Raw genomic sequence first — 27765 nt, forward strand, 5'->3', positions numbered from 1 at the left:
ATTTTTTTATTTATTTTGAGTTTTACAATTTTCCCCCAATCTTCATTCCCCCCACCCACAGAAGGCAGTCTCTTAGTCTTTACAATGTTTCTATGGTATACAATGATCTAAGTTGAATGTGATAAGAAAGAAATAATATCCTTCTATTTGCTTATGTTTTAAGGGAGAGTTCATCCCATTTACATTCAAAGTTATAATTACTAACTCTTTATTGCCCTCCATGCTATCTTCCCTCTGTTTGTATTTTTCCCCCTTTATCCATATTCCCCAGTATTTTGTTTCTGGATACCGCCACCTTCAGTGTGTCTGCCCTCCTATATCAATCCCCCCCTCTCCTTTCCTTCCCCTTTCCCTTTTCCCCTTCTTCCTTCCCTTCCTTCTGTTAGTTCCCCTTTTTTCTCCTCCTCCCTGTCTCCTCCTTCCCCTTTTCCCCTTTTAATACTTGAAATGTAAGATAAATTTCTTAACTGAGTGTTTGTGTAAGTTAACTTTAAGCCAAGTCTGATGAGAGGAAGATTCAGGTGGTTCTCAGCTTCTCCCTTCTTCTCCTCTATTACAATAGGTCTTTTGTACCTCTTAATGTAATGAGATTTACCCCCCATTCAATCTCCTCCCTCTTCCTGTCTCCTTACTGTCCCCCTTTTTAAGGAGATTTTGTTTTTAAATCATTCTATCTGGGTCACAGAAAAGTCATGAGTGTACATCACCTCTGGCTAAGTATATTCTTTCTAACAGAGTTACAATTCTCAAGAGTTATGAGAACCTTTCTCCCAAGTAGGTATATAGCCAGTTTCATCTTATTGGATAGCAGTTTGCTTTTTCTTAGTGCCCCCCCCTTTTAAAAATGTGTCTCTTGAGCCTCCTGTTTGATGTCCAAATTTTCTATTAAGCTCTGATCTTTTCATCAGGAAACCATGGACTCCCATTTCATTAAATGTCCATCCTTTCCCCTAGAAGAGAAGGCTCATCTTTGCTGGGTAGTGGACTCTTGGCTGCATTCCAGGCTCCCTTGCTCTTCAGTATATCTCATTCCAAGCCATTTAATTACTTAAAGTTGCTGCAGCCAGGTCCTGCATAATCCTTACTATGGCTCCTTGGTATCTAAATTGTTTTTTTCCTGACTGCTTTCAGGATTTTCACTTTTATCTGATAGTTCTGGAATTTGGCCACAACATTCCTTGGTGTTTTCATTTTAGGATCTCTTTCCAGAGGGGATAGACGTATTCTTTTAATAACAATTTTGTCCTCTGGTTCCATGATATCAGGGCAGTTTTCTATCACTAAATCGTGTAATATGAAGTCCAGGCTTTTTTTTTCTCTTCAATATTTTCAGGAAGAACTATAATTCTTAGGTTGTCCCTTCTCCATTGGTTCTCAAGGTCAGTGGTTTTGCTAATGAGATATTTTACATTTTCTTCTATTTTTTATTTTATTTCTTGGTTTTGTTTAACAGGCTCTTGCTGTCCCATGAAATCATTAGTTTCCACAGACTCCATTCTTTTTTTAGAGAAGAATTTTCTTCATTTCCTTTTTGCAAATCCTTTTCCAATTGGTCAATTCTATTTTTGAAAGAGTTTTCCATTTGACTAATTGAGGTTTTGAGTGAATTATTTTCTTTTTGTATTTGTCTAATTGTATTTTCCAATCATTTATTTTCTTGTTGCAAGGTGTTGTCTCTCCCAAATCTTCCAATTGATTTTTAAACTCCTTCCTGATTTCTTCAAGGAAGTCTTTCTATGCTGGAGACCAGATCATATTCTCCTCAGAGGTTCTGGGTCTCTCTGAGTTAGGGTCTTTTCCTTCTAGGAATTTTTCTGTGGACCCCCTTTTCTTTTGGCCTTTCTTCATTTTACTAAGACCTTATGTTGGCAAGGGGCTGGTTCACAGAGGTTTGGTGTTGAGATCCCTAGAGGCTTTACTCACTGGGTTTAGTAACTCCAACTGAGCTGGCCAGAAGGTTGTGTTGGTTGGTTTCTCTTGAGTGTCTGTGACCTTAGAAATTATTTTTTTAAGTGAGCCTTTGTACCTTTTTTGTACCTTTGGTCAATTTTGTTTTTTTTTAATCTCTCTTTTACCAAGCTACTATGTGTCTTTTTATAATTTTTTTCCTTTACTCTCAATTCATTACCTAATTTTTTCTCTACCACTCTTATATAATTTTGAAAATCATTTTTTAGCTCCTCCAGGAATTTTTATTGAGTTTGTGTCCAATTCACATTGTTCTTTGAAGTTTTTCTTGTAGTTGTGATTTCATTGTCTTCTTCTTTAATGTTATGTCTTGTCACGATAATGGCTTCTTATGGTCAGGTTTATTGTTGCTTCTGTTGTTGCTTGTTTTTCCTAGCCTACTTCATGATTTGGAATCTTAAGGTTGAGTTCTGATCCCAGTGAAAGGGTGGAGATGGGCAGGGGGACACAGACTGTCTCAAGTTTCAGGCTTTTTCCACATTACTGTTTTCATTGTTTTGGGGGGTTGGATGTTTCAGTGTGATCTAAGAAGAGGTATGATTATTGGTCTCCTGAGCTGCATTCTGTTTCTCACTAAGGAAAGAATTGTAATTAATGTTGCTCCACTAGACTCCTGTTTGCTTGTGACCAAAAATGATACTGTTCCTCAGGATTCCTGATCCCTTGGGGTAGAAGTGATAGTGGTTCCTCAGGGCCCTTGCTCCCTTGAGCAAAGTGTTCCTCTTTACCCTTTAACTATGACCCAAAAGTGGATTTGGCAATGATTTATCAAAACAGCTTCTGATCTTGTGTCCAGTGCTAATACAGAGATCCCCTTTAATTTTCTAACCAATTGCCAGGTCCTCTTACCATTTCTGACTTGAGAGCTCCTGAAGCTGCCACTGCTTCTGTTGTCACCCTCAGTCCCACAACTTGTATTTTATCCATGGGACTGAGACTAGCCTTTGAACCCACATCACAGATCTCTCTGACAACCCAAGTTGTCTTGGGTTGGAAAAATGTTTCACATAAACCTTCTGTTTTGCTCTGTCACTCCAGAATTCAATTTGAGGAATTATTTTAAAGTTATTTGGAGGGGAATGTTAAAAAAGTTCGGCTGAGGGGTGGCTAGGTGGTGCAGTGGATAGAGCACCAGCCCTGGCGTCAGGAGTACCTGAGTTCAAGCCACTTAACCCCATTTGCCTTGCCAAAAAAAAAAGAAAGTTCAGCTGAGTGCTTTCTCTACTCCATCATCTTGGTTCCACTCTCAGATTGAAATAGCCATTTTTGCACCGAAGGCCAGCATTACAACACACACTTGCAAATGTGCTAAAAAGGAGAAACAATCTTCATAGACAGAGAATCCCATAAATTAAGGAGTTTTAGCTTGAAAGTGAAGAGCAGAGACTGGTCAAAGAAGAACTTACTTTAGACCTGTGCTCTCTGATAAATTCCTACTTTAATTACTTCAAGCATTTAAAATGACCTCTAAATTTCAGCACTCTTGGAAAATACCCCAGTTTCCCTTATCCTACCTATAGTTTTGGCAGGAGGAGAGAGTAGAAGAGGAATTGGATCAAATGACCACTACGATCTCTTTAACTCAGATTTTTCAAGTTTTTTGGTGCCATAGAAATAATTTGTTCAAATAGGATCTGTATTAACCTTAGCTATATAATTAAAATTCTACTGTATTGAGCATTTTAAGCAAAAAAAAATTTTCTCTCTCCTATTAGGATAAATAGCATAAAAATGATGCATATGAGTTAATATTTATTGAGCTTGACAAAAAATGAAAAATAACTACATTTGTTCTCATTCTCAACATTGATTGATGGAGTTTTATCATTCTTTTAATGTATAGTTTGTATGTTGTTTTCTTTGTCCAGGTCATTTGGGTTTTTACTTTCGTGGCTGTTATTTTCCTGGGCCTTGGTTTGGGACTAGCAGCTGGTGTTGTATTCCAGCTCCTTACCATTGTGTTCCGGACTCAGTTGTGAGTATTTATTGGGTATGCCAAACATGAACACTTTCAGGTTTTGATTGAAATAAATTGGAAGAGATTAATTTGTCATTTTTATGGAGGTAGAAAGTAGCATTTTAATTGATAGAAATATCTTTAAAGTTAAGATGAGCTATTCCATTTTCTTTCAGGTTATCTAGAAATGATCTTCAAAGAGCAGATGTATTGTATGACTTTGTAGCCCTAGCCTCCCCTCCATTTCTACTCTGATGTTTGATACTATTTCAGAGATATTATATAAATGCTATAAGCTCTGGTTTGATTACCTGTATAACAGAGAGAAGTTGGAGACAAATTGGAATAGTGGATAATGCCAAGCACTTTCTTCAAAGGAACAGTGAGGTGGTGCAATGGATAAGAGTACTGGGTCTAAAGTCAAGAAGATTCATCTTCATGAGTTCAAATCTGGCCTCACTTACTAACTATGTGAGTCTGAGCAAGTCATTTAACCCTGTTTACCTCAGTTTCATCATCTGTAAAAATGATCTGAGGAAGAGAATGGCAAATCTCTAGTATCTTTGCCAACAAAACTTCAGTTGAGGTCATGAAGAGTCAAGCATGACTGATACAAATGAAGAACAGCAGTCATCTAGTCCAACCAACTCATTTTACAGGAGAAAAAAAGTGAGGTCCAGAGAATTACATTCTGAACATTTCCAAGGTAGTAAGTGGAAGAGAGGAGATCTAAAGTCAGGCCTTTTGATTACCAAATCTTATGATCCTTCCACTGTACCACAACCTATCAACTTCAATTTACAGCTAAGAAAAAGTACTATGTTAAACATGTCAGAACTCAAAATAAAAGGAATAACTAATATTTACATATAACTAACAGATTATCTCATTTGATCCTCAGAACAACCCTTTGACATAGGTATAAGATATAGCATTAGTTCTATCTTATAGTTGAAGAAACTGAAGCTTAGAGTTTAAATAATTTACCAATTTGGAAGCATCAGAGTAAGCATATGAACCCTGATTTCACATAGCAAAAGCACTTTTTCCACTACTCTGTTACTTCTATAAAGAAGAAAAAAATTAAGATCTATTTCCTGTCTTCAAAGGTCTTTTTTGATAAGGCATAGAAAGATACCAAATTTCATACCACAGACATAGTCCTAATGTGATATTTTTTTCATTTTATTCTCATTTCTTTATAGCCCCAAATGTAGCACATTGGCCAATGTTGGAAGAAGCAACATCTATAAAAACAAAAAAGATTACCCTGATGTAAGAACTTTTCAGTTTTGTTTGATATATTTTTGATCCTGACATCTGTTTAATTCTCAGCAAATTATATTCAGAAACTAACATCATGTTTCCTCTTATGTAGGTTTATGAACCAGAGGGAGTGAAGATTTTCAAATGTGCATCTCCTATCTATTTTGCAAATATTAATTTCTTCAAGAGAAAACTTATTGATGCTGTAAGTTTTGGTGTGATTTAAAAACATACTAATGCATATATTCCATTATTTTTCTAAATTCCAGGAAACAATTATTCTGCTTCTTAACAAAATGATTAGTAGATGCTATTATTTGGGAACTTTACTATATCTCTTGTTCCCAGGTCCATGTTGTGAAACTGCCTTATAGGCAAGAATACCTTATAAAAAGGTATGTCTTCAGGGGGAAAAAAGTCCTTTGATGGGGTTCATGATGAAGTTCTGTCAATAGCAAACAGTGTTAGAGTATGGTTTTGTTATTCTATATTTACTGCTATCTCCCAAGTCAATTCCTTATGAAACTCAGGGCAAGGAATATGTAAGCAATCCAGAAACAATGAAGGAATATTTAATATTTTAAAACATCCCTGCTGCTGGTCTTAATGACAATATATAAGTGACTGTGATGTGATGGGGAGTGGATTGAAGATAGGGAGGTGGGACTCAAATTTGAGGAATGAAAGGAAGTACAAGGAAATCACAGATGAAGAAAGTGGGAAGCTAGGTTTCACAGTGGTTAGTGCTAAGCCTAAAGTCAAGAAGATTCATCTTACTAAGATCTAATCTGATCTTAGATACATCCTAACTGTGTGACCCTAGGCAAGTCACCTCATCCTGTTTGCCTCAATTTCCTCATCTGTAAAATAATATGGAGCACGAAATGACAAACCACCCTAATACCATTGTCTATAAAACCCCAAAGGGGATTATGAAGAATTGGACATGACTGAAAAGTGACTGAACAAACAAATCAGTAAAAGATGAAGAACATAACTGATTTCCTAATGTGTTTTCTAGGCTTGAAATTTTGTTTACACCATATCTGGAAGTAAATAAAGGTTGACTTTTCCATGTTATTATTCTTCATCCAGAGACACAAAAAAAATGCATACTACAAGCTTCAACTATAGGGCAATCAGGATTTTCCTAGTGAATCCCATTCAATAGAGTTTTGGTACCATGTTCATCAGGGAAGAATATTATATAGTCTTTATTAGTTGTCTTCCCACCAACACACACCCAGTTTGAATATTTATAATACTAATTACATTATGGGAGGTAGTGTTAAGCAATGGGAAAAAATACTTGGCAACAAAAGATTTGTTTTCAGAAATTAGGGTATCATCAGGGAAAAGAACAGAAGATCTGGATATGAAACTTGATTCAGTTGCATATTATCTTTATGATCTTGGTCAAGTTATTTCTCTTCTCTGGGCCCAAGTTTCCCTAAAATGAAGGGAAAGACTAGATATTTCAAAGGATTTATCTAGTTCTACAACCTAGAAAATCAAAGAGCCTGCTTCACTGTTTATTTGCTATGTGATTCTGGGAAAACTATAAGGAACTGAGAATTGGAAGCTCTTTCAGTGGTAGATCTTGGAGTCCAAACTTCTCATTTTGGAGGTGAGGAACCTGAGGCTCAGAGAGATAAACTTGCCCAATGTTTCAGATATGAGAAATCAAAGAATAGAGATTCTTTCTAATTTATACACTTCAAAATTATAATTATGTAAACTATGATCATTGGTTCCAGCCCAAGAGAAATAATGTAGTGTAAATTCAGATTATCTGATTTCTTCAGGATATTCATAATTCACACTAATCATTTAATTGGACAGCTAGATGGCAAAGTGGATAAATGCCCAGGATGGGATAGAAAGATCTTAGTTCAAAGACACTTTAGTAAGCTGGATGATCCTGGGCAGGTCACTCAACCCTGTTTTTCCTCAGTTTCCTCATGTGTAAAATGATCTGGAGAAGTAAATGGCAAACTACTCTGGTATCTTTGCCAAAGAAAACCCCAAATGGGATCACAAAGAGTTCAAACACAACTAAATGAAATAACTGAAGAATAATCATTATCTATGGTATCAGAGGTGTAATTTAAACCCAAGTTCCCTCATTTCAGAGCTAGTATCCTTTCCACTGATCTCTTCTTAACATTCTGTGAGAAACCTTCCTAGATTCCAGCTAAAACTAAGTACTATAGCCATAGAGCATGAATCAGGTGTATCAACATACACTGGAGGACCATTCCTATTGGCCCTTCTCTTGAGGAAGACAGAGCAACAGTTGTAAGGATCTTTTATGTAATGAGGGGAAGGAGAATGCAAAGGATCAATGATGACAGATGTTCATAACTATAATGCTGAGAAAAGTTACTTGAATATACTGATTTTGCAATATAAATAAGGCTACAGTTTGTTAAATATACATATATAATTGCACAATAAATGAGAAACCTAGAATAATAAAAGCCAATTGATCAATATTTCACTAAATGATTTATTCCCCTCCCCATCCCAACCCAATTTAATGAATTGCCAGGGTCAAAACAATTTACAACCTAGTTTCTGGTGATGGATTTAAAATTACCAAGGCTAAGTAGTATCCCTTAAAGTATGAAGGAGATCTCTTTAAGTTGAATGAAAGTATTATTTAATTTAAGAATCATTATGGGGCAGCTAGGTGGCGCAGTGGATAGAGCACCGGCTCTGAAGTCAGGAGTACCTGAGTTCAAATCCGGCCTCAGACACTTAATAATTAATTACCTAGCTGTGTGGCCTTGGGCAAGCCACTTAACCCCATTTGCCTTGCAAAAACCTTAAAAAAAAATCATTATGGGACTTAAAGTTAGAAGGAATCTTAGAAATTATCTTGTCCAACTCCCTCATTTTATAGAGGAGGAAGGTAAATTATATGGAAATCAATACTTTGATAGTTATTTCTATGAATAGGTGAAAGAAAGAAATGGATGAATTTATGGATAACAAATCTGTATAGATTATTAAAGAGAGGTTCAGATTATTGTTTGAGACAGAATACCAAACTATATAGGCTATTGTTCTGTCTCAGGATAGTTTCTTCAGGCTTCTTGTATGGGGTGTGTGTGTGTGTGTGTGTGTGTGTGTGTGTGTGTGTGTGTGTGTGTGTGTGTATGTGTGTGTGATACATAGTAAACATTTATTAAATGCTTGTTGAATGAGTAATTCAGTCCATATCTTTTTTTTTTTAGATTTTTGCAAGGCAAATGGGGTTAAGTGGCTTGCCCAAGGCCACACAGCTAGGTAATTATTAAGTGTCTGAGACCGGATTTGAACCCAGGTACTCCTGACTCCAAGGCCGGTGCTTTATCCACTACGCCACCTAGCCGCCCCCATATCATATCTTTTAAAAAATTTATTCATTTTTGAATTTTACAATTTTTCCCCTAATCTCTCTTCCCTCCTCCGACCCCCCACAGAAGGCAGTTCGTTAGTCTTTACATTATTTCCATGCTATATCTTGACCTAAATTGAATGTGTTGAGAGAGAAATCATACCCTTAAGGAAAAAAATAAAATATAAGAGATGGCAAAATTACATAATAAGATAATGGTTTTTTAAAAATTTGGTCCTTGTACAAACTCCACCATTCTTTCTCTGGATACAGATAGTATTCTCCATTGCACATACCCCCAAATTGTCCCTAATTGTTGCACTTATGAAATAGGCAAGTCCATTAAGATTGATCATCAAGCCCATGGTTCTTCTGGGTCTGCTTATCTTGCTCAACATCAGTTCATGCAAATCCCCCCAGGCTCTTCTGAATTCCCATCCCTCCTGGTTTCTAATAGAACAATAGTGTTTCATAATGTACATATATCACAATTTGTTCAGTCATTCCCCAATTGATGGACATTCACTCAATTTCCAATTCTTTGCTACCACAAACAGAATTGCTATGAATATTTTTGTACAAGTGATGTTTTTACCCTTTTTCATCATCTCTTCAGGGTATAGACCCAGAAAGGCTAGATGAGTTCACAGTTCCACCACAAAGCACTAGTGTCCCAGATTTCCCATTTCCCTTCCAACATTGATCATTGTCTTTTCTGGTCATATTGGTCAGTCTGAGAGATGTGAGCTGGTACCTCAGAAATGCTCTAATTTGCATTTCTCTAATAAGTAATGACTTAGAGCAATTTTTCATATGACTATGGATTGCTTTGATCTCCTCATCTGTAAATTACCTCCACATATCCTTTAACCATTTGTCAATTGGGGAATGGCTTGTTTTTTTTAATAAATTTGACTCAGTTCTCTCTATATATATTTTAGAAAGGAGTCCTTTGTCATAAATACTAGTAAAAATTGTTTCCCAATTTACTACATTTCTTTTGATCTTGGTTACAGTGGTTTTATCTATGCAAAAGCTTTTTAATTTATTGTAATCAAAATCATCTAGTTTGTTTTTAGTGATGTTCTCCATCTCTTCCTTGGTCATAAAATGCTTCCCTTTCCATAGATCTGACAGGTAAACTATTCCTTGATCTCCTAGTTTGCTTATAATATTGTTTTTTGTGTCTGAATCCTGTATCTATTTTGATCTTATCGAAGTGTTGAGGTGTTGGTCTAAGCCAAGTTTCTGCCATACTAACTTCCAATTTTCCCAACAGTTTTTACTGAAGTTTTTATCCCAAAAGCTGGACTCTTTGGGTTTATCAAACAACAGATTACTATAATCATTTCCTGCTATTGCACCTAGTCTATTCCACTGGTCCACCATTTTATTTCTTAGTCAATACCAGACAGTTTTGATGACTGATGCTTTATAATATAATTTTAGATCTGGTAGGGCTAAGCTACCTTGGAAATTCTTGATTTTTTTCTTCATATGAATTTACTTGCAATTTTTTCTAACAAAGTAAATTTTTGGAATTTTGATTGGCAGGGCACTAAATAAGTAATTTAATTTTGGTAGAATTACCATTTTTATTATACTAGCTTGGCCTATCCATGAGCAGCTGATATTTTCCCAGTTTTTTAAATCTGATTTTATTTGTGTAAGAAGTGTTTTATAGTTGTTTTCAAAAAGTTTCTGAGTCTGCCTTGGCAGGTAGACTCCTGAGTATTTTATATTGTCTGAAGTTATTTTGAATGGCATTTCTCTTTCTGCTGTATCTTGCTAGTCATATATAGAAATGCTGAGGATTTTTGAGGGTTTATTTTATATCCTGCGACTTTGCTGAAGTGGCTAATTGTTTCTAGTAGTTTTTTAGATGATTTTTTGGGATTCTCTAGGTATAATATCACATCATTTGCAACGAGTGAGAGTTTTGTTTCTTCCTTCCCAATTCTAATTCCTTCAACTTCTTTTTCTTCTCTTATTGCTGAAGCTAACATTTCTAACACAATATTGAATAGTAGTGGTGATAACAGCATCCTTGTTTCACCCCTGATCTTATTGGGGAGCCTCTAGTTTATTCCCATTGCATATAATGCTTGTTGATGATTTCAGTTAGATACTGCATATCATTCTAAGGAACATTCCATTTATTCCTCTGCTCTCTAGTATTCTTAGTAAGAATGGTAGTATATTTTGTCAAAGGCTTTTTCAGCATCTATTGAGATAATCATATGATTTCTGATAGGTTTGTTATTGATATAGTTAATTAAACTAACAGGTTTTTTTTTGTTTTTGTTTTTGTTTTTGTTTTTGTTTTTGTTTTTGCAAGGCAATGGGGTTAAGTGGCTTGCCCAAGGGCACACAACTAAGTAAATATCAAATGTCTGAGGCTGGATTTGAACTCAGGTACTCCTGGCCCCAGAGCTGGTGCTCTATCCACTGCTCCACCTAGTCGCCCCCTAAACTAACAGTTTGCCTAATATTGAACCAACCCTGCATTCCGGGAATAAATCCTGCTTAGTAATAGTGTATTATCCTAGTGCTAACTTGCTGTAATCACTTTGCTAAGATTTTATTTAAGATTTTTATATCTATAATCACTAGGGAGATAGGTCTATAATTTTCTTTCTCTATTTTGACTCTTCTAGTTTAGGTATTGGCACCCTACCGGTGTCATAGAAAGAGTTAGGCAGAGTTTGCCTATTTTGCCAAAGACTTTATGTAGAATTGGAACCAATTGTTCCTTAAATGTTTGATAGAATTCACTTATGAATCAGTCTGGTCCTGGAGATATTTTCTTAGGGAATTCAATAATGGCTTGTTGTATTTCTTTTTCTGAGATAGGGTTATTTAAGTATTTACTTTCCTCTTCATTTAACCTGGGCAACTTATATTTTTGTAAATATTCATCCATTTCACTTAGATTATCAAATGTATTAGCATACAGTTGGGCAAAATAATTCTGCATTATTACTTTAATTTCTTCCTCATTGGTGGTGAGTTCACCTTTTTCATTTATGATACTGGTAATTTGGTTCTCTCTTTTTTTTAATCAAATTAACCAGAGGTTTATCCATTTTATTGTTTTTTCATAAAACCAACTCTTGTTTTATTTATTAATTCAATAGTTTTCTTGCTCTCAATTTTATTAATTTCTCCTTTAATTTTTAGAATTTCTAAATTGGTATTTAATTGGGGATTTTTAATTTGTTCTTTCTCTAATTTTCTCTAATTTATTCATGTAAGCATTTAAAGATATAATATATGCCCTGACAACTGCCTTGGCTATATCCCATAAGTTTTGGTATGTTGTCTCATTATTGTCATTATTGAGTATGAAATCATTAATTCTTCCTATAATTTGTCATCTTCAGGCTTCTCAAGAATCATTTTGGGGGCAGCTAGGTGAAGCAGTGGATGGAACACCAACCCTGAAATCAGAAGGACCTGATTTCAAATCCGGTCTCACACTTAAAAATTACCTAGCTATGTGACCAATGCAAATCATTTAACCCCACTGCATTTCAAAAACAACCAAAAAATTGATTTTTTAAAAATTGGAGGGAGGGAAGGTTATTACTTGTCTTTATCCCTAAAAGCACAATGTATGTTGGCAAGTATTTAATTCAATGATGTATTTTTCAGATTGGTTTTAATCCATCTAGAATTTTGCGAAAGCGCAACAAAGCCCTGAAGAAAATCCGAAAGTGGGAGAAGAAGGGACTATTGCAAATAACACAAGTAAGTACTTTGGACACATTATATGTGATATATAAAGCTACATATTTTAACTGAAAGCTTAGTAGATATGTTTCAAGATTTTGGCCCCATTAGTTACTTGGGATTCCACTCAAAACATTACATGTTCACAAATTGATACCAAAGGAAAGATTTGAACTTCAGTCTTCCTAATTTCAGGCAGCTGGGTGGCACAGTGGATAGAACAATGGTTTTGGAATCAGGAATGCCCATCTTCTAGAGTTCAAATCCTTCCTCATGCACTATTAGCTATATGTCACTTGGCAAGTCATTTAACCCTATTGGACTCAATTTCCTCATCTGTAAAATGAGCCAGAGAAGGAAATGGCAAACTATTCCAAGATCTTTACCAAGAAAACTTCAAAATGGGGAAAGAGACATAATTGAACAAGAACAGTCTCCTAATTTCATGTGCTCCTTTCTTTCATTTTCATATAAGTAATTAAATTTTATTGCAACGTAACTTACAATCCTATAACCTCTCACTGGAACTATTGAAATAACTTCTATTTGATCTCTCCCCTGTCAAAATCACAAAGATGTCAACATGATTTTGCTAAACCCACTCCCCAATAAAATAAACTCCACTAGCTACCTATTACATCTATTATCACATATATACTGTTCTGGTATTTAAAGTTTTCCATAACTTGAACATAAACAACTTTTCCAGATTTGTTATGTAAGATTCCCCATTATATACACATTATAGTACAAGCAAATTAGCTTTTTTTTTTTTTTACTATTCCTTAAATACAATACTTCATCTATAAGTTTCCTGGGGGCAAGAATTGTTTCATTTTTTTTATCTTTGTATTGCCCAGTTCCTAGCCTAACATTTAGCACTTAATAAGTTCTTGTTAATTGGAAGATTAGTATTAATCTAAATAATCTTTTTTCTTGATTCCAGTAAAGGAAAATATCTGTGTGTGTATGTATGAATTGCATACTTTGTATTTCCACCCTGCAGAAAGGATTTATATATACTGCTGATGGCTTCAAAGACTCTGATGATGAGTTAGATAACAACCAGATAGAAGAATTGGATCAGCCTATCCAGGCTACAGATCTACCCTTTCAAATAGACTGGAACTCAGACCTTCCTCTCAATATTCAAGTTCCCAAAATCAACCTCCACAGCCTCATTCTTGACTTTTCAGCTGTATCATTCTTGGATGTTTCTTCAATGAGGGGCCTTAAATCGGTAATTTAAATATTTCTCTTCCTTTTCCTTCCACCCCATCTTTCTACCCAGGGAATTTTGTTATAATGGGGTATTTATGTTCCCCCCCCAAAAAAAATTTTTTAAATGCAACATAAAAAAGAAAACAAAAAACCCACAGAGTTTATGGAGGAAATGGTGTTAGAGGACCAACACTGAAAATCTTTTTCAGTAAAACATAAAAAGATAGAAACTTAATAAAAATTGTAGCATAGTTTTGTAGATGTTTTAGATTAAGAAATGCTTAAATTATGTCTAAATATGCAGCTAGGCCTTTTGTGGGCTGCACAAGTCCATGGCAGAAGAGTGAGGGAGGAAGTAAGAGTTCAGTCCTTTGTTCTCAGAACTCCTACTACACCAGAATTCAGAATAAATCCAGAACTTTACCCTAAAACCTGAATTTTGCTTGTGGAAGAGGATGTCAAAAGGTTGTAGCTTGTAAGTTAATGTGAAATGGTGCAATTTTCTCTGTTATCTGACTGCTTCTCAAAGAAGAAATTGAGCAGTAGCAAACTTGAAATTTGAGTAATGCTCAAAATGTCCCCTAATGTATTAATTTCACTGAACAAATTCATGTTTTTTGAAACACACATTATAGCAGAACTAACTCTATGAGGATACTTGAATATATATATGAATTTTAATTTATAATAAAACTAACTGAGCCATGATTATAGGTATAAGTTTTGTTTCCAGGAAGAATAATACAAAATTATTTTTCTTTTTATCTTTTTATAATATAAATATAATATTTGTTTTCCAATTATATACAATAGTAATTTCTACCAATCATATTTTGTAAGGTTTTAAATTTTATAATTTTCCCCCTCCCTCCCTCATCTCTCCCCTTCCCCAATAGAAGGCAATCTGATAATCTTTACATTGTTTTCATGCTATGCATTAATCAAAATTGAATGTGTTGAGAGAAGAAACATATTCTTGAGAAAGAGATAAAACATTAGAGATAGCAAAATTATGTAGTACATGACAACTTTTTAATAAATTAAAGATAATAATCTTTGTTTTTTTTGTTTAAATTCCACAGTTATTTCTCTAGGTTCAGATGTTATTCTCCATTACAGATCCCCTAAAATTGTCCCTGATTATTGCACTGATGGAATGAGCAAGTTCATTAAGGTTGATCATCACCCCCATATTGTTGATAGGGTGTAAATTGTTGTTCTGGTTCTGCTCATCTCTCTCAGCATCAATTCATGCAAGTTTTTCCACATTTCTCTGAAATCCCATCCCTTCTGATTTCTAATAGAACAATAGTGTTCCATCACATACATATACCACATTTTGTTTAGCCATTCCCTAATTGATGGACATCCCTTGATTTACAATTCTTTTGCTACCACAAACAGAGCTGGTATGAATATTTTTGTACAAGTGATGTTTTTACTCTTTTTTTGTGATCTCTTCAGGCTATAGACCCAGTGGTAGTAGTGCTGGATCAAAGGGCAGTAAATACATACATAGATATGTATGTATTTACTGCCCTTTGGGCATAATTCCAAATTGCTCTCCAGAGAGATTGGATCAATTCACAGCTCCACCAACAATGCATTAGTGTCCCATAAAACTATTTGTACTTATACTTTAAAGGGAGAAACATCATAGGATGAGAATATTGCCTTTGGCAAATGAACAAATGAGATCCCTCCTTTACCCCTCTAGGTCAGGGGCTGAAAATTTCTAGTCATTTGGTCTGGCATTGCCATGGCAACTGCAGGGGGACTCAAAATTCAATAATCTAGGAGCTTTTTAGGGGTGAATTAAATTAAATTTTTGACCAAATATAGTAGGCAAATGATGCTATAAATATCCAAATGGTCCTTGTTAGAAAAAAAGATTCCCCACTCCTATTCTAGGATAACCTCCTTTTAAGTATATATGATTTTGAGAATAGGCAGCTAGGCAGCTGGACTGCTGGGACTGGAGTCAGGAAAACATTTTCCTGAATTCAAATCTGACCTGTCATTGACCAACTGTGTGACCCTGGGCAAGTCACTTAACCCTGTTTTCCTCAGTTTCCTAATCTTTAAAATTACCTGAAGAAGGAAATGACAAACCACTCCAGTATCTTAGTCAAAAAAAAAAAAACAACCCAAATGAGATCACAAAGAGTTGGATATGACTGAACAACATAATTTTGAGAAAGGCAGAATGAAATAGTGACTAGAACTATCCTTGAAAGGTGGAGTTCCTCTCCCTACCTCTTTCTATGACACCAATATGGTGCTGATACCTAAACCAGGAAGAGTTAAAACAGAGAAAGAGAATTATAGACCTATCTCCTTGATGAATATAGATGCAAAAATCTTTTTTTTAGGTTTTTTTCTTTTGTAAGGTAAATGGAGTTAAATGGCTTGCCCAAGGCCACACAGCTAGATAATTATTAAGTGTCTGAGGCCAGATTTGAACCCAGATACTCCTGACTCCAGGGCCAGTGCTCCATCCACTGTACCACCTAGCCGCCCCAGATGCAAAAATCTTAAATGAAATCTTAGCAAAAAGATTACAACAAGTTATGACTAGGATAATACATTATGACCAAGTAGGATTTATCCCAGGAATGCAGGGTTGGTTCAATAGTAGGAAAACTGTTAGTATAATTAATTATATCAACAACAAACCTATCAGAAATTATATGATAAAGCTTTTGACAAAATACAGCACCCATTCCTACTAAAAACACCAAAGAGTGTAGGAATGAATGGACTGTTCCTTAGAATAATAAGAAGCAGAGGCGGCTAGGTGGCGTAGTGGATAAAGCACTGGCCTTGGAGTCAGGAGTACCTGGGTTCAAATCCGATGTCAGACGCTTAATAATTACCTAGCTGTGTGGCCTTGGGCAAGCTACTTAACCCCATTTGCCTTGCAAAAATCTAAAAAAAAAAAAAGAATAATAAGAAGTATCTATCTGAAACCATCAACAAGCATTATATTCAATGGGGAGAGGCTAGAGGCATTCCCAATAAGATCAGGGGTGAAACAAGGATGCTCATTATCATCACTATTATTCAATATCATATTAGAAATGTTAAGTGATGAGAGAAGAAAAATAAATTGAAGGAATTAGAATTGGAAAGGAAGAGACAAAACTCACTCTTTGCTGATGACATGATGGTATACCTAGAGAATTCCAAGAAATCATCCAAAAAAACTACTGGAAACAATTAGCAACATTAACAAAGTTGCAGGATATAAAATAAACCCTCATAAATCCTCAACTTTTCTATATATGACTAACAAGCTACAGCAGGAAGAACTAGGGAGAGAAATACCATTCAAAGTAACCTCAGATAATATAAAATACCTAAGAGTCTATTTGCCAAGGCAGACTTAGAAACTTTTTGAAAACAATTACAAAACACTTCTCACACAAATAAAATCAGATTTAAATAACTGGGCAAACATCAAATGCTCATGGATAGGTCAAGCTAATATAATAAAAATGACAATTCTACCTAAATTAAACTAACTGTTTAGTGCCCTACCAATCAAAATTCCAAAAAAAAAATACTTTATTGAGTTAAAAAAAAAGTGGTAAGCAAATTCATATGAAGAAACAAAAAGTCAAGAATTTTCAGGGATTCAAAGAAAAAAAGTGCAAAAGAAGGTGGCTTAGCCCTACCTGATGTAAAATTATATTATAAAGCATCAGTCATCAAAACTGTTTGGTATTGGCTAAGAAATAGAGTGGTGGACCAGTGGAATAGACTAGGTGCAATAGCAGGAAATGATTATAGTAATCTGCTGTTTGATAAACCCAAAGAGTCCAGCTATTGGGATAAAAACTCTCTCTTCAATAAAAGCTGCTGGGGAAAAGAAATTTAGATTAGACCAATACCTCATACCCTATATCAAGATAAGATCCAAATGGATACAGGATTTAGACTTAAAAAACAATATTATAAGCAAACTAGAAGATTAAGGACTAGTTTACCTGTCAGATCTATGGAAAGGGAAGCATTTTATGACCAAGGAAGAGATGGAGAACATCACTGAAAACAAACTAGATGATTTTGATTACAATAAGTTAAAAACTTTTGCACAGACAAAATCACTGTAATCAAGTTCAAAAGATTAATGTAGTAAACTGGGAAACAGTCTTTACAACTAATGTTTCTGACAAAGGACTCATTTCTAAAATATACAGAGAACTGAGTCAAATTTTTTAAAAAAAAAGCCATTTCTCACTCAGTGGTAGCCAGCAGCATTTGTAGGCTATGGCTACTTTGGAAATTCTCAGACTTGGACCCTGTGCAGTCTTAGATTAAACAAAAATGGAGGAAGAAATTGCTGCTCTTGTGATTGACAGTGGCTCTGGCATGTGCAAAGCTGGCTTTGCTGGGGATGATACTCCTCGGGCTGTGTTCCCCTCCATTGTTGGATGCCCAAGACACCAGGGGTGTCCTGGTGGGAATGGGGCAGAAGGACAGTTATGTTGGTGATGAGGCCCAGAGCAAGAGAGGTATCCTGACTCTGAAATTTGAGCATGGCATTGTTACCAACTGGGATGACATGAAGAAAATCTGGCATCATACCTTCTACAATGAGCTTCGTGTAGCCCCTGAAGAATACCCTGTTCTGCTTACAGAAGCTCCTTTAAATCCTAAGGCCAACAGAGAGAAGATGACACAGATCATGTTTAAGACCTTCAACACCCCAGCCATGTATGTTGCCATTCAGGCTGTGTTGTCTCTGTATGCCTCTGGTTGTACCACTAGTATTGTCATGGACTCTGGTGATGGTGTCACCCACACTGTGCCCATCTATGAGGGTAATGCCCTTCCCCATGCCATCCTTCATCTGGATTTGGCTGGCCATGATCTGACAGACTACCTCATGAAGATACTGAAAGAAAGAGGGTACAGCTTCACTACCACAGCTGAGAGGGAAATTGTTCGTGATATCAAGGAGAAGCTGTGCTATGTTGCCCTGGACTTCGAGCAGGAGATGGCCACTGCTGCTTCATCTCCTTCCCTGGAGAAGAGCTATGAGCTGCCTGATGGCCAGGTGATCACCATTGGCAATGAGAGGTTCAGGTGTCCGGAGGCCCTCTTCCAGCCATCCTTCCTGGGTATGGAATACTGTGGCATTCATATTGTTCAATTCTATCATGAAATGTGATGCTGATATCCAAAAGGATCTATATGCCAACACAATATTGTCTGGTAGTACTACTATGTACCCTGGTATTGCTGACAGAATGCAGAGAGAAATCACAGCCCTGGCACCTAGCACAATGAAAATTAGGATCATTGCTCCCCTTGAATGTAAGTATTCAGTCTGGATTGGTGGTTCTCTCTCTCCACCTTCCAGCAGATGGGGATCAGTAAGCAGAAATATGATGAATCTGGCCCATCCATTGTCTATCACAAATGCTTCTAAATGGACTGCTAGCAGATGCGTAGCATTTGCTGCATGAGTATTCACAAAGTAAAAATTTGCCCTGACAAATATACACCTCATGTTAACCTCATGAAACTGGAATAAGCCTTCTCTGAAAAGAAACTTGTCCTTGAGGAAGTTTGTATCTGATATTAGACAAATATCAGCACTCTTTAGATTGTTGAACCGTTACTGATTTGACCTCGTATGTATTCAAGTTAACAATTGTTCCCTTGGTGTACATTTTAGCATACCTTGACATATCTTTGATCTAAATCCTGATACAGGTCACTTCATTTTGACAGGTAAGGCTAAGGCTAAGAGTTAACTTCTATAGAGAATTGACCTGATAATACAGCAATATAGTATTTGGCTGGTTGACACTCAACAGCTGTACAGTTTAGTTCTATTAAGCATCAGATCTATACAGGGTATTTAAAGGTCAGAATTTCTGTCCTAAGGCTGGCAAGAGTTTATTAAATGTGTGTTATATCTTGCCTTCATCCTAGCAGGAATACATATTGAATCCAAGCCTTAGGAACCAGTTTTTTCTTAACCCACTGTTTTCCCCCCAATGTCATGGGACTAAGTTACTCAACCATGAGTTGCAAAAGTTTTCATTTAAAACCTGTAAATTTGTGCATCTAGTTAGATTTTTGTACATTGCTTTAATATTCTCACATGACAGTAGAATACCAAAATTTGTAAGTCATCCTAAGAGTTGAGAATTGTAATGCCCAACACATCATTGTTTAAGGAAAATAAAAGTGCTGCAAGTAAAAAAAAAAGCCATTCCCCAATTGACAAATGGTCAAAGAATATGCAAAGGCTATTTACAGATGAGGAGATCAAGGTGATCTAAATCATTACTTATTAGAGAAATGCAAATTAAAGCTTCTCTGAGGTACCGCCTCACACCTCTTAGATTGGCCAATATGACCAGAAAAGATAATGATCATTGTTGGAAAGGATGTGGGAAATCTGGGACACTATTACATTGCTGGTGGAGCTGTGAACTCATTCAACATTTCTGGAGAGAAATTTGGAACTATGCCCAAAGGGCAACAAAAATGTGCATACCCTTTGATCCAGAAATACCACTACTGGGTCTATACCATGAAGAGATGATGAACAAAGGTAAAAACATCACTTGTACAAAAATATTCATAGCAGCCCTGTTTGTGGTGGCAAAGAATTGGAAATCAAGTAAATGTCCTTCAATTGGGGAATGGCTTAGCAAACTGTGGTATATGTATGTCATGGAACACTATTGTTCTATTAGAAACCAGGAGAGATGGGAATTCAGGGAAGCCTGGAGGGATTTGCATGAACTGATGCTGAGTGAGATGAGCAGAACCAGAAAAACACTGTACACCCTAACAACAACATGGAGGTGATGATCAATTTTAATGGACTTGCTCATACCAACAGGGCAACAATCAGGCACAATTTTGGAATATCTGCAATGGAGAATACCATCTGTATCCAGAGAAAGAGCTGTAGAGTTTGAACAAAGACCAAAGACTATTACCTTTAATTTAGAAAAAAACTGATATCTTATTGTCTGATCTTGCTATCTCTTTAACTTTATGTTTCTTCCTTTAAGGATATGATTTCTCTCTCACCACATTCAATTTGGATCAATGTATACCCCGGAAACAATATAAAGACGGGCAAATTGTCTTCTGTGGGGGGGTGTGGGGGGAAGTAAGATTAGGGGAAAAATTGTAAAACTCAAAATAATTTAAAATCTTTAAAAAAACAACAAAAAAAGAAAGGTGGGGTTCCAATTTTGGCTGTATGACCATGAGCAAGTCATTTAACTTTTCAGTGCTCTACATTAGGTAGTGTTCCAAGACTTGAAGAGAAGTCCTACTTACATTAGTTTCCTCACCCAGGAGTTCCCTACAATCTACTCTAATCATAAATCCAGTATTTTTCTCTGTAATTTTAAAGGGATGAGTAGTGAAGGAAAGATCTAATAGGAAATATTGGAAAATACACTGGAGTTGAGTAAAGAACTCAGTTGTTTTTCAGTCATGTTGAGTTGTTTCTGACTCTTCATTACCCCATTTGGGGGTTTTCTTGGCAAAGATCCTGGAGTGGTTTTTCATTTCCTTCTCCAGTTCATTAAACAGATTAGGAAACTGAGGCAAAAAGGGCTAAATGATTTGTCCAGGGTCACACAGCTAGTGAGTATCTGAGGAGACATTTGAACATAGGAAGATGAGTTTTCCTGACTCCAGACCCAACACTCTACCCACTACATACCCAATCAAGGGTCTGTGTAGGATCAATCCTGTTATTTAACATGAACTTGGACAAATCATTTACTTTCTCTGGACTTTAGTTGCTTTATCTGAAAAGTGAGGCTAATAATACTTATACCACCTCCCCTCCCAGGGTTTGAGGGGGAGATACTTAGTAACCTTTAAAAGTTTAGATAAATGTGAGTGCTTCCATCCTGCCTTTGCTTCTTGCCTGTTAGCTCAGGAATCTTCTACAAATTTACAACATAGATCTCTCCCTACCCCTCAGCCCTGCCAGGGTAAAAATCAACAAACCCCAATTCCCCAGACTTTAACTGTTATGCATAGCCTAAAAATATCCAAGCCATTCTTACATTTAGTGCAAGCAGAGGAGGTTTGTTGAAGTCCTGTGAAAATGTTGTTTTTTCACATAATTTCTATGGTTTGAAACTATCTTTGTGGAAAATCATCAGATTTTGAGATCTATTTTCCTTCAAGTGCTTTTTTTAAATACTTAAGAGAAAAGTAAGTTGTCCTTTGTAATTGAAGAGAACCATGTCATCATGGACATGATGGTATGACTTATCCATGATGTTTTATTATAGTGAGGAGAATGTTGTGCAAAGACAATCTTCCCATTGATTGTTCCAAAACCATTATCACCCCTCCATGGTCTTATTTAATAGGACACAGGACTTCTGGTGGTGGCCTACATGCTGTGAGAGTCCTTGATTATATGGATATGGGTCCCTCCCATATCAGCAAGGCACCATGACACTCTAGCAACCCTGGGCAAAGGACCAATATATGATTTTCTGGCAACAAACTGGTGAAAACACAGTTTATCCAAACCTGTCTCTCAGTGGACTAATTGTCAGTACAGTGATTTTATGATGATAGCTATCCACCATGTTAGCTTCAAAGGGAGTACATGCATAGCCTAAATTATATCTAGGATTAAAGAAAATGTTAAAAGTTCTGCCCTTTTTTTCCTCTGTTTTTCCTGGGTTTTCAACTCATCTGTGGTTTGTGACAGTCAGACCTAGAAAGTGTAAATAGATTTAGATTCACTCAATTTCTCTTTACACATGAGGTTAATGTTTGTTTAGGCTTATCCATGTACATTCATAGAGCAGGGAAGATACTTTATATTTTTTGATATCTCAAACTCTTAGAGTATGGTATCCTGTATCCAAGAGATTTGTTACAATGTTAATGATGATGATGATGCATGTAATGAATGACACTTAAACAGAAGAAAAAAAATTTTTTGTCTGGTTCAGTTTAGTCATACCTGGATGTATATTTTGTTGGAACTGTTAGACTTCTCAGTCTAAGGATCTAGGGAATTAGAAGATATGAACATGTTTAAGACTGAGGTAGTAATTATAGCTAACATTTATATAATCCTTTAAGGTTTGCAAAAAATGTGTTAAATATAGTCAGAATTGTTGAATCAGATTTAGGGCTGAAAGGACTTAGAAGTCATCCAGACCACAACCTCTCAGTTTAGAATTGAGGAAACTGTCACATTAAGAACATAAATGATTTCATTTGACAGTAATAGTCAATTTCCAAGGATAGGAATGGTGAAAATTTTGTAAACTTGTAGATGTTTTTGTAGGTCTCTTGCTTTTAATTAATAAGCAGGTCTTTGTTGAGCCTTCTGTTTAAGAAAACTTACTTAAAAAGAAACTTAATTGGAAATTTTCCCCATATACTATGCCCATAAACAATTAGACACCTTTTTAAGATTCTTTTAATTAAACAAGCACCCTGTTTCTTATTAGCCTTTTTTTCTTTCCCAACTTGGAAATTTTTTCCCTTTCTATTAACTATTAATTTATATTCATTCACCATGCAAAAGTTTGATAGTTATATATCCTCCAAAAAATATAATCACTATTGTTCTCTTTGTTTATGACATCAAATTGTTCTTATAAGACATGATTTCTGTTTTACAGATTTTGCAAGGATTTCTCAGGATTAATGTAGATGTGTATATTGTTGGAGTTGATGGTAAGTTGTCTTTCTGTTTTCACCCTTCATTTAATTGGTGTACAACCTTTTATGAATACAATTAAAAAAGAACAGGTACCATTCTCACAGAAGGAAAAACAGAAGGGCCTAAATAGCAACTGGTCCTACAAAAACCATTAAGGAAATTTTATCCTACACTTTCTTTTTTTAATACTATTAGTATTAATAGTTTAATATTATTAGAATTTCCAAAAACCATTAAGAATAATAAAAATGTCCATGATTAACAACATATGTGAAAGTAATTTAGTGAGCCAGAAGCTCGAAATCTTTAAAACACATTATATTTAATCATGGATTGAATATATGAGGATATTCCTAAGAATATGAATATAAAATTTGCAATTTATTTTTTCTATATAAGTAGATGAATTTCAGACCTAAATTCCAAGAATTCCCTGACCACAAAGCATGTCTTATTCCTTTGGGTTGCTATAACCTCAAATTCTCAACTTTGACATTGAAGATATTTTCTTGCTGGGGAAAAGTGAACACAATAACTCTTGCATAATATGATATATAATATAACACCTATAAACCTTGGAGCTGGTGAGTGTGCTTCTTTGGAGTGAGTACCCTAGTGGCACTTCTTCCCAAGAGATGAAATGAACTTCCCCAGAGTGTCCCAGAATTAGAATTCCATCCTGATATAATCTTTACTTCTCAACTATAAATTCTTTGAGGACAGGGAACTGAATGTTTTTAAATTTTTTATCTTCCCAACCTATCATGGTGCTCTGCATGCAATAGATATTTCATAAATACTTGTTAAATAAATCAATGAATACTTTAATTGCATTTGCTGAGTCCCTAGGTACAATTTTCTACTGTGAGTCCCAATTTAGAAAGCAGAACAGGCTAACATGCAAAACAAACACTCTCTTTTCTCATAGCACTCTGATGGAAGTCTTATGGGGAATGCAATATCACCACAGTGCTAAGTTTTCATTGTTATTAGTAACCCCTTTCCACCTGTTGATAATTGATCAGGGCTGCAACTACCATGCTTACAAAAACAGTCATCTACAGACAAGGAAGTCAAGTGCCAAGCAATGGATCTAGCTCCTAACAAAATCTAACCTTTGAAGACATGGGACTGCCAGGTGAACAACTGAGGTTGAAGTTGTAAAATCGCTGAAGTTTAGCAAAGAATTCTAATATACTGACAGGCAGGTAGACTGTGTCTTGCTCTTTCAATTAAACCCAAAAAACAAACCAAAAGCAAAATTCAGCATTGAAACCAATCAACTGTGTGGTCATCTGTACCAACAGATATTGACCTATTTCAGTCACCAACTGAAACTATTCTCATACCACCATCATCCATACTGTCATACAAACGAATACAAAAGTGTTCATATTCCTCTAGAAGAAGAAACTATTCCAATAGTAGGCTAATGGTTTGGTGATATCCTAGTTAGCTGTATGGTGAAATAGGAACTCTGGGTTGGTCTGGAGTCTGCTCTGAGACTTATCAGTGATGGTACTGAGGGCAAGGTACTTAATCTCATCTGGTAATAATAATAATAATAAAACAGACTGTCTTATCACAGGGAGGATGTGAGAATGGTGCTTTTTGTAAACCATAAAACCTTAGTTAAATATGAATTATCATTATTGCCATAGCATAGCAAGGCATCAAAACTTCAACTGACATCAATGATAAATGAAATATTTGCAAATAGGGTCTACCTATAAGCACCTTAATAAAAGGACTTTGTCACGTTCATTTTGTTTTCATTCAGATGATTTTGTAGGAAAACTTGAACGGTGTGACTTTTTTGACCATGAAGTCCAGAGCTCAATATTTTTCCTGACAATTCATGATGCCATTTTGCACATTTGGATGAAAAAGAACTACATTATTTCAAAATCCAACCACAATCAGGTAGGTAATAATTCCTGGCAATATTAACATTAAAAGAGAATATTGACGTTGAATTTGTTTAAGAGATTACAGTAGACTCTAGGAATTAAACTTGACCATTTTGAAAATTGCTTGCCTTGTAACTTAGAACTTCTTTTTATCTCAGGAGAAAGAAATGAAAGTTGATTTTACTATAAACACAAATGGAGGACTACACAATAGGGATTACCAGGTAAGGCTCATCTGCCAGGAACTGACAGATAATTCCCACATGAAGTAGCTCTAGGGAGGATCATTTGCCTTTTACAAACAAATTTCATTAAGTCAGAGGAAGAAATATGCTAAGGAACAAAACAAAAGACAACAGTTCCTTTGGACTTTCTACAAGCCCTCTGTGTTTCATTCTTGAAACACAGAGAGACAGTGTTGTATAGTGAATAGGCTCAGGACTTCAGGGTGCTGAGTTCAAACCCTACCTCACAATTTTCTTACCCTACTACCCTAGACAAGTCATTTAATCCTTCTGAATCACAATTTCATCATCTGTTAAATGAGGATAATAATATAGCCTAACTCACAGGATTGGTGTAAGGATGGAATGATATAAGTAAAGCAAATCTTAAAGTACCATGTAAATATACAAAATTCAGGGAGCTATTGGGAACACTAAACCCAAGTTACCCCAAAGTGTAATGCCACTGAATTTCTAGTAATACTCTGATCATTTATATATCATTTTGTTATTTTTCAAAGTGCTTGCCAACTATTATCTCACTGTTGCCCCACAAACATTCCAAAGAGATAAAACTGGTGTTACTATCTCTATTCTAAAGATAAGAAACTGGAGGTCCAATTAAGGATGGAGCTTGGACTCAAAACCAGATCACCAGCTCTACTTCAGGGTTCAAACAGGAAAAGGAACTTTGTATGATATTCTTATCCTTAAGAAAATTCCTTGAGTTGGGAGAACTAAGATTATTAATCGGTTTAGGCAAAAATGAACACTGTGATGTGATAATGACTGAAACCTCCCTCCCCCATCTCTGAAGAAAAGAGAAGATGTAGCTTTCCCTCCCTCCTTTGAAGAGGAAGTTGTAAGAGGGTGAAACATTGCATATATATATATATATATATATACATATATATATGTATATATATATATATATATGATATGTGGGTTAGTTTTGCTGAACTGATTTTTTCCCTCCTGTTTTATACTTTGCCCTAAGGGATAGTTCACTGAGCAGGAGGAGAAATATATTCCAAAAAGAAGTTGATAAAAAAGTCAACAGTTATAAAATTTTAAATTTTTTTAAAAAGAGACAGGAGGTTTAGGGAAAAGTTCCAATGAAATTGAAAATATTAAAAAATAACTTGAAATTGCTCCCCATGGTGGCTGGTTTCTGAACTGTCACTAAATTAAACAGGAAAGAGGTTCATCCGAAACTTCCTAAGTTTCAGGGTTTCAGAAGAATGAACTCTGAACAGGCATCAGAAATATTGAACTGTAATCTCAAAGCAACTTCCCCACCTTTGAAAATCTAATCATACTAGCTAGCTTCACCCACCCATTCTTTCTCAGAGCAATATGGTTAGGAAAAATGAAAACTTCAACCATTTTAGAAGAAAGGTTCCATATTACAAGGAGACATACTAATAAGGGGTTTTATGTAATGCCCTTCAGAAGTAAAGGGTGAAGGAAGAAAATTTGTTATGTATTGCCCCGATTACAAATACTTTGATAAATCTAAAATATAGTATACATACATAAGGCAGAGACAACCAATATTGCCAGACTAACATAAACAGTGCTTCATCCCAGAATACAAAGGAGGGACCTATTTCCTTTCCTTTCATAGTGACCATCAGAAATCCTCCAGTGGAATGCAGCCTTACTATGCCCAGAGTTATTGCCACAGAACCCACCTCCCTTCTCAACCCCAGAGCTGCATGATGTTACACTATCTGAGAATGGACCAAGTCTTCCAGCATAAATGCCCCTCTTAAAATCTAGGCCCTTCCCCCCAATTTAGATAGCTCTAGGAGCATATAAGAGTTAATTCACTCAGCTAACCAACTATCAACAGAGGAACATGTTGATACATTGACATTGTCGATATTTATTAGTGATCCTAATGAAATTGGGATGCCAAAGGCTTGCTCTAAACACATAGGTACTATGCTCAGTCATGATAACTGTTCAAATCTAACATGACTTCTGTTAAAATAAGCCTTTCTTTCTTTCAGGGATCTGTGGAAACAAAATTTTAATCAAAATAAAATTCAGGGAGATCTTTATCAGACTGTCCAGTATAGAAGAACAATTTTATATCCAGAAAGTAATCAATAAATTCATACATCATATGAAGAATATTTTTACTACATGGAATTGTTTCAATCTTTGGAACAAGATTGCTCTAACATAGTATATTTTTCACATGTCCATTTTAAATGATATAAATATTCTTAATTTTTTATTTTATAGATTTAACTGACAAAAAGGAACTAATTATGTACATATATATTTTATTTATATAGTATTGATGGATTCTAATCCAAGTCACTGCCTCTGTGTATAAGGGTTTTTACAATGTATTTACACAACTGCTTTGGATTCTATAATTTATATACCTTTATAATAATGCA

The 27765-nt window shown here is 35.5% G+C and overlaps 1 protein-coding gene and 1 pseudogene across 2 annotated transcripts in view; both read left to right on the forward strand.

Annotated features, from left to right (window-relative positions):
* The window catches only part of SLC26A3 (solute carrier family 26 member 3), a 47169-nt gene extending 19404 nt beyond the window's left edge, over nt 1-27765 (forward strand). Inside the window, exons 12-20 of one of the 2 annotated variants that reach the window (XM_074195160.1) lie at nt 3837-3943; nt 5131-5200; nt 5304-5396; nt 12228-12323; nt 13312-13545; nt 23177-23231; nt 24998-25140; nt 25286-25351; nt 27367-27765. In XM_074195160.1, coding sequence (XP_074051261.1) covers nt 3837-3943; nt 5131-5200; nt 5304-5396; nt 12228-12323; nt 13312-13545; nt 23177-23231; nt 24998-25140; nt 25286-25351; nt 27367-27390 — 888 coding nt within the window. In that variant the 3' untranslated portion in view covers nt 27391-27765. Of the gene's footprint in view, nt 1-3836; nt 3944-5130; nt 5201-5303; nt 5397-12227; nt 12324-13311; nt 13546-23176; nt 23232-24997; nt 25141-25285; nt 25544-27366 lie in introns of those variants that run through there. The other variant, XM_074195159.1, reaches the window with a different exon arrangement.
* Nucleotides 17856-19031, forward strand: LOC141493879 (actin, cytoplasmic 2-like; annotated as a pseudogene).

The sequence above is a fragment of the Macrotis lagotis genome, chromosome 7 (genome assembly GCF_037893015.1).
Source record: "Macrotis lagotis isolate mMagLag1 chromosome 7, bilby.v1.9.chrom.fasta, whole genome shotgun sequence".
Classification (NCBI taxonomy): domain Eukaryota; kingdom Metazoa; phylum Chordata; class Mammalia; order Peramelemorphia; family Peramelidae; genus Macrotis; species Macrotis lagotis.